Source organism: Trematomus bernacchii, unplaced genomic scaffold, assembly GCF_902827165.1.
Source record: "Trematomus bernacchii unplaced genomic scaffold, fTreBer1.1, whole genome shotgun sequence".
Taxonomy (NCBI): Eukaryota; Metazoa; Chordata; class Actinopteri; order Perciformes; family Nototheniidae; genus Trematomus; species Trematomus bernacchii.
In genome coordinates this window covers 27,946,321-27,954,792 of record NW_022987739.1, presented here as the reverse complement: position 1 = coordinate 27,954,792, position 8,472 = coordinate 27,946,321, and the positions used below count along the sequence as shown (strand labels likewise).

General features: G+C 41.5%; 1 protein-coding gene across 1 annotated transcript in view; it reads left to right on the top strand.

The window, feature by feature from the left end:
- The window catches only part of si:dkey-91i10.3 (cytochrome P450), a 22,131-nt gene extending 14,316 nt beyond the window's left edge, over window positions 1-7,815 (top strand). Inside the window, exon 9 of the mRNA XM_034146508.1 lies at window positions 7,131-7,815. Coding sequence (XP_034002399.1) covers window positions 7,131-7,265 — 135 coding nt within the window. The 3' untranslated portion in view covers window positions 7,266-7,815. The remainder of the gene's footprint in view (window positions 1-7,130) is intronic.
- Window positions 7,816-8,472: the final 657 nt, after the last annotated feature.

The following is an 8,472-nucleotide window of genomic DNA, read 5'->3' as shown; positions in this document are numbered from 1 at the left end:
ATCTTTCTTACAGTGCAGACGCTTTTCTGCTTGCTCTTGCCTCTGCTTACTTTTTATGCTGATTTTCCTATTCTTATTCTCTGAAAACTTCGAGCAGCGGCTCCTGGACATTAACTTATCACTGGGACAGTTATTCATCGTAAATAGACGGAGGGTTTCAGCCATATTTCAACATTTTTACGACGACCTCAGTCTTACAGTAGCGTGGCCTAGCAACAGCTAAAGCCTGGTAGGCTACTGCATGCTATTTAGCTTAAGCTAGTTGGTAGAAAAATGCCTCCGTTCTCTACAGATGACTTCCACAAACTTCAACAGAAGATGGCTGTGTTGGAAATGAAAATGCAACGGTTGGAAGTTAACGTGGAAGTGAATGGACTATGTTGTGGGAATAACACCACTTTACCAGTGTTGCAAGATAATGGAAAAGGGTATGCTAACTCACAGCTAGTTAGCAGCTACAAGGTTTCCAAGGAACAGGAGGGCTGTGTACTGGGTAATAAATCTACAAGTGGTAGTCCTCCCTGGAACTCTCTGGGTGCAAAGCCTAAGAGTAAATCATTTCCATGGGATTTGGGAGGACGAATAACAGGCAGAGCCCAGCGCTCTGAAATCTGTGATGCGACCGGCTGGCCTGCATTGTTATCACCCAGGAAGAGTGCCTCTTCAACCCCTATTCATACTAGGAAACAGCCGTGGACAGCTGCTAAAGGGAGAACTACAAACAATCCTCCTAAACCACCAAGTGTGCCAATCCAGAACAGATACGCTCCGCTGACCGAGAACCGGAGATCTCTTTCTGATGACCTGGATAACCTGTCCTCTTCACACAGCAGGGTAAGGACCAATAGCTACTCCAAAAGTAAAAGGCTAGAGGGAAAGCTAACGACTGGGCCTGAACTCTGATTGTGGGTGACTCTGCTGTAAGAGATGTAAAAGGTCTGTGTAGTAAGAACAACACCAAAGTACTCTGTTTTCCCAAGGATATGGTCTCCGACTTGGCTGAGAAGATCCTGCATATTGGGGCTGAACATCCGACTGTGAAGAATGTGGTACTACATATTGGAACAAATGATGTTGTGAAACAACAGTCAGAAGCGCTGAAAGAAGACTTTAAATGTCTGTTGGAAACTGTCAGCTCTCTAAATGCGGAGTTGTTCATCAGTGGCCCTCTACCGCCAGTCAGAAGAGGAGTGGAGAGATTCAGCAGACTGTTTGCACTGAACACGTGGCTTTCAGCTGCCTGTACTGACCATTCTGTCCATTTTATTGACAATTTTAACTTTTTCTGGGATCGGCAGACATCTTTTTAAGGCAGATGGAGTTTGCCTGAACAAGTCAGGAGTGAAATTGTTTATCTCTAACATATTCAACTGCCTGCGTCAGCAATCTGTTCCCTCTGCCAAGGACAAGCGGCAAGAGGAATCAAAACAGGAGAAAGACACAACACATTGCGCAGAAAACCCTGAAGAAGTATCACTGCACCCGCCTGAGGAATGTTCTGATTATGGGAGACCTATGACACAAATGGAGGAGTCTCCACTGTCCGTCACCCCCCCCTGTCAACGCCTTTGAGGATACTCTTCATTCATCCCCCAGCTCTCTCTACTCTCCGCTCACCCTTTCACCCTCGCCCTCCCCCCTGGAGTTCGATGACCGCATGAAGGCGAGATGCAGGGTTGGCAGCATGTCCTTTACCCCCCCCCCCTCAACGACGCCCACCAAAATCACCGAAGACAATCCTACGTCAACCACCTCCCCCCCCTGGCAGCATCTCCTTTACCCCCGCCCTTCCACAACGCCCACCAAAATCACAGAAGCAGAGACGGGCACCATCTCCCCCGTCTTCATCACCGTGCCTACGTCAACCACCTCCCCTCCCTTCAAGAAAGCATCTGTAGTCTCCGAAGCCTGATAAGGATGTGTGTGTACAAAACGCAACAAACTTTTACTGATATGTGCTGGGTCCAGGCTCAAGGGCATATGGCACTCTCAACTCTTTCCAGCACATGCCGGGGCCCTGCCTGCCAGTAGCTTTGCCGATATCTGTGTTGATAGGTAATAGATTAAGAGCGGTAAATCAGCTTAGAAACAGGAAGTGCTCAAACGTTTGTGTGAATTTATCAAATTTAGCAGTGATTCCATGTCAGCCACAGCTTGTCACAAATGTTTTTACTGATAGTGTATTTAACAAACTTAAACTAGCTTTATTAAATGTCAGGTCTTTGGCAGGAAAAACATTTTAATCAATAATTTTATCACTGAGCACAATCTCGATTTTATGTTTTTAACGGAAACTTGGATTGAACAAAATAACAGTGCAGCTGTTCTTATCGAATCAACCCCTCCCAACTTTAGTTTTATGAGTCAGGAAAGAATGCATAAGAAAGGGGGTGGAGTTGCTATTTTGTTCAATGATTCCATTCAATGCAGGAAGACATCTTATGGGGACTTTGCTTCTTTTGAATATGTGGCCCTTCAGCTGAAATGCTCCTCTCGAGCTCTGTTCCTAAATATCTATAGACCACCCAAATACTGTGCAAGCTTTTTTGATGATTTTACTGAACTGCTGTCTATAGTGTGTATTGACTTTGACCGTTTAGTCATTGTTGGTGATTTTAACATCCATGTTGACAACCCCCAGGACAGAGGGGCTAAAGAACTGTTTTGTGTTCTTGATAACTATGGACTGACTCAGCATGTGGCGGAGCCCACGCACAATAAGGGGCACACTCTGGACTTAATTATCTCAAAGGGTCTGAATATCTCAAAGGTTGTGGTGACTGATGTTGCACTCTCTGATCATTCCTGTGTTTTCTTTGAGAGCTCTATTTCTGTTCACAAAAATGTTCAGAAGAGGTAACCACAAAGCGATATTTAACAGAAAATACTAGGGAAATGTTTACTCATAATTTCTCATCCACACTTGCCCCTGCTAACATCTCAGTAAATGAGCTAGTAGATCATTTCAATTCAAAAATTAAAAATGTTATAGATACCATTGCTCCAACTAAGGTAAAGGAAGTGATTAGCAAGAAAATATCTCCATGGAGAAAGGCCATGACCGTGAGAACAGAAAAAAGAGAGTGTCGAAAAGCTGAACGTAGGTGGCGAAAAACAAATCTCCAGGTTCACTTTGAAATCTATAAAGAGAGACTTGGCCTTTATAATTTGGAATTGAAAAACGCACGACAGTCTTTCTTCTCTGACATCATTACCAAAAACAAAAACAACGCACGTGCCTTGTTTGCTACCGTCGACAGACTAACTAACCCCCCAGTGTCAGTAGCCTCTGAATTTCTATCCACCAGGGCGTGCAATGATTTTGCCTCCTTCTTCACTGACAAAATTCAGAAAATTAGACAAGCAGTCAGTGCCTCTACATCAGGTACAGCAAATGTTTTGTCCCTATGTCCACCTAATATCAATTCAAACACCATGACACAATTCCATCAGATTAATGGTAAAAACTTAGAGGACATTATTCAACTTCTGAAATCCTCCTCCTGCTGCCTTGATATTATTCCAACAGGATTTTTCAAAGATGTTTTTCCTTGCATGGCCTCAGATCTACTTCATATAGTAAACACATCTCTTCACTCAGGTATTTTTCCAGAGGCCCTGAAAACTGCAGTCATTAACCGCTCTTAAAAAAGAATAATCTAGATGCTCAGTAATGAACAATTACAGGCCAATATCAAACCTGCCATTTCTAGGTAAAATCATTGAAAAAGTTGTATTTCAAACAGTTGAGTAACTTCTTGCATTTAAATAACTGTTTGGATGTGTGCCAGTCAGGATTTTCGTCCAAACCACAGCACTGAGACTGCTCTTGTAAAGGTCTTCAATGACATCCACTTAAACACAGACAGTGGCAGAACTTCAGTGTTAGTATTATTAGATCTCAGTGCTGCGTTTGACACTGTTGACCACAACATATTACTAGACCGACTAGAAAACTGGGTGGGACTTTCGCAACAGTTCTAAATTGGTTTGAGTCCTACTTAAAGGACAGAAAAAACTTTGTTTCTATAGGTAAATACACATCTGAGTTGACAAATATGACATGTGGGGTACCTCAAGGCTCCATCTTGGGGCCTCTTCTCTTTAACATCTACATGCTACCACTGGCTCAGATAATGAAAAACAACAAAATAAGTTACCATAGCTATGCGGATGACACACAAATTTACGTAACAATTTCACCAGGAGATTATGCTCCAATTCAAACACTGAGTAAGTGCATTGAACAAATCAATGACTGGATGTGTCAGAACTTTCTCCAATTAAACAAAGATAAAACTGAGGTAATGGTTTTTGGAGCCAAGGCAGAACGTATAAAAGTTAGCGCTGAGCTTCAGTCTGCAATGTTCAAAACAACAGATACAGCCAGAAATCTAGGTGTAGTCATGGACTCTGACCTGAGTTTTCAACAGTCACATTAAAACAGTTACTAAATCAGCCTACTATCACCTAAAGAACATATCTAGGATTAAAGGACTAATGTCACAGCAGGATTTGGAAAAACTTGTCCATGCTTTTATCTTCAGTAGACTTGACTACTGCAATGGTGTCTTTACAGGCCTCACTAAAAAATCTATTAGAAAGCTGCAGCTAATTCAGAACGCCGCTGCTCGAGTCCTCACTAACACTAAGAAAGTGGATCACATCACTCCTGTTCTGAAGTCCTTACACTGGCTTCCTGTGTGTCAAAGAATAGATTTCAAAATATTGTTGCTGGTTTATAAAGCTTTGAATGGTTTAGGCCCAAAATACATGTCTGACCTACTGCTAAATTATGAACCATCCAGAACTCTCAGGTCTTCTGGGACTGGTCAGCTTTCTGTCCCCAGAGTCAGAACTAAACATGGAGAAGCAGCATTCAGTTATTATGCTCCAAATATCTGGAACAAACTCCCAGAAACCTGCAGGTCCGCTGCAACTCTTACTACTTTTAAATCCAGGCTGAAGACTTTTCTTTTTGGCCGCTGCTTTAATTGAACTATTCACATCTTAAACTGCACTGTAACTTTTAACTTTTATCCATGTATTTTTTCTTTTAATGTTATTTTATTATCTTTTCTTTTTAATGACTGATTTTAAATGCCATTTTTAAAATGTCTTCCATTTTTGTAAAGCACTTTGAATTACCTTGTGTTGAATGGTGCTATATAAATAAACTTGCCTTGCCTTGCCTTCACCGGACGACAGAGTCGGTCTCCGTGTGCACAGACAGGGCTCTGCGCTAAAACAACTGATCACAACGTTCACGAAGCTCTGTACTCTACTACCCCCCCCCCCCCCCCGTTGACAATCGCGAAGCGTTGTACTCCACTGACGCTATCCCCCCCCCCCCCCGTTGACAATCGCGAAGCGCTGTACTCCACTGAGTTCTAAGATTTCCAAATTAAAATATAAACTCACATGAAGATAGGCATTCGAGTGTCTAGTAAACCCTCATACAAATACATTAATTAATTAATACAAAATTAGAGGTCTGACCAAAAGTGTATTTTTTGTCCCAGTTTTGACTTGAGTCCAAATTCACTTTTGGTCAGATCTCGAAAAAATATTTTGGGGTCACATGTGGCCCTAATCCTGCTCTGTACGTGTGCATTAACACGGACAAAGTTTTCCAAAAAGACAAACCTGTCTCTCGTGAGGTACAAGGGTTCATCCTCACATGTCCTGACTGGTGTGTAAGTATTAAAGGTCCCCTATTATACTGTTTTTCATCAATATATGACAGGTCTCAGATATATACAGAACATGTCTCTGAAGTGATTGGCTGAAACACCAAACAGATCATTGCAGCATCCCATAATCCCCTCTGTTTCAGCCCTGTTTCCAAAGTGCTGATTCTCTGTCTGTTACTTTAGATGAAAATAAGGAGCCACTCCCCACGCCCCTCTGAGAGAGATTTGGTTAAAAAGAACACAATGGTGCTCTAGGACAGTGTTTCTCAAACTTTTTCATACTAAGGACCACTTAACCAATAATAAAAATACTCACGGACCACCTAACTCCACAAATATCCAAAAACAATAGGCCTGCTTACCACTCCAACAGTATAACAAATGACAGCCTAATAATGACAGCTTAACCTTCTCTATATCGCCTCGTTCCCACATGAAATCAACAATACAACTACAGATTATATAAGCATTTAGTTCAAATGCGATTTAAAATGCTCACAGGTTTTACACCTCTTATGAAATGTAGACTACATTTATTACAGAGTTTATGTCCGAGACAACAGACTCACAGATCGTTGGCTACTGAGAGGTATGCAAACGACACAAACCTCCGCTGTGGATTTTCAAAACAAAATACAGTAAAACTATGGCCGCAGGCCCAAGTTTAACTTTCTGAGGTCTAAGCCATTTCTTCACATGTTAGGCTCGCGTGGGCTTTTTTTTTGTAAAAATGCTATTAAAACATGAACCTTGGTGACCATCGGGCTGGCCTGCATGGTCTGCCGTTTTTGCAGCCCCAACAACAGCCTCTGATCATCAACAGACTTCATGCAATGCTTCATCGGATGCATATATTAGATAATAATCTCTATCTCACTCCTAACATCTAAATCTACTTTCAGCATGGATAAATGTTCATAAAAGACATCCATTGTTTGTTTTATACGCTTCTTGAAATAAAATAAAAAACACATCATTTTTCTAGAACAGATTACAAATCGCCTGAAAATGGTACAAACAAGTGGCAACATGTGTGACGAAGGTGTTGCGCTGGGCTATACTGTATCATGCAATCGCAAGTTAAACTCGCTCCATTGCGGAGATATTCCCACCAGAGTGCGGAAAACTTAAATTAATGTATTTATTTCAAATGTGAAATGTTACCAATATACTCACGTACCACTAGGGGGCGCTCACGGACCACACTTTGAGAAGCACTGCTCTAGGAGGAGATTCAGGTGATAAGGTGGGGGGGGGGTACCTTGGTTGCTGATTGGCTAATGGTTACACAAGCCAAAAAAATCGTTCAGAATCTCTTTACACAGAGGGGACACATGGTGATGTAGAAAAGACATGAACAAGTGGATTTTGCCTAATAGGTGACCTTTAATCTCCGAGGCACATTTTAACTAACGTTTCTCCTTTGTTATTTCAAAGTTGATAAAGCAGTACGAGGTGCGTCCGGACCCTACAGGAACCACGGTGGAGCCGATCACCAGAACCCTGCTCTGCCCGGCGACACCCATCAACCTGCAGTTTTTGGACCGACCCCGAGCGAGGGTTTCTGTCTGAGCCTCGCTTAGTATTCACACCGTGTCCCCGCCTGTTACCAAGCACGGAGCGGTCACATCAAGAGGACCGGCTGGAAGGCACCACACAACAAGCTGGATACAGTTGTAGTCTTTTGTTTGGTCAGGATTAACCTTTCCTCTAGTTTTGATCTTGTTTTAGTCCCACAAATTTCACTTTTTTACTTCGAAGATCGGAGATTTAACACAATATTGGTTTAGCCATGATCACGTGTCCAAGATAATAGAAATATATTTAATAATGCCACATCTCTTATGCTGCTTCCCATTTGCATTTTCTCCTCATGGTTATGTGTGTTTTGGCTAGTTTTCCAAATTCCAAAATACAAACATGTAACTCCTTTAGGCAGTGTTGGAAAAAGTACTCAGATCCCTTACTTAAGTAAAAGTAAAAATACTATAGTCCTAAAATACTCCACTACAAGTCCTGATTTCAACATTTTACTTTAGTTAAAGTGGACCTATCATGCTATATTTGAATAATATAGTGTAGGACCATACCTATATAAGGCATATTTATACTTTTTTTTTTTCAAAATACCAAACAGATCATGCATTTTAGCCATGCCTCATTTTGCTCAATTTGACATTTTTTAGCTCTGGATTTGCAAGGGCTGATTCTGTGAGAACAGCACCACCTACTGGCCTGGCATATGTACTACAGCGTCTCCAGCGCTTTCGAACGGCAATGGCTGTGGCTGTCTCCTCCTGATTGGTGGAGTTGGCCCAATAGCCGTAGCGCCACCGTCCTGACGTCAGGACAGTGTTCAAATCTGGATCAGTTTTTATCAGATCCGTTGCAGCCCCTTTTTTAGAGATTTGGGTATGGAGGAAAATAGAGAGGATTGTGTTTTCTGACACTTGGTGAGTTCCCTGGAATATTCATGTATAAAAGACGTACAAAGTGCATTTTGCATGATAGGTCCCCTTTAAAGTACAAAAGTATTATCATCAAAACAAAACTTGATCTGCACAATAGCCCTAAAGCTTAATGTACTTCAAATATCAAAGTAAAAGTACTTTTTTTATTTTTTATTATTATGGCTATTATTTATCTTGTTATAATAATGTAAGATTATTTTAGTGTTGTAGCTTGTCAATGTCATTAAATGGAAATACTCAGGTAAAGTACAAATATATCAAAAGTGCTTAAGTACAATACCAGAGTAAATGTACTTTCCACTACTGCC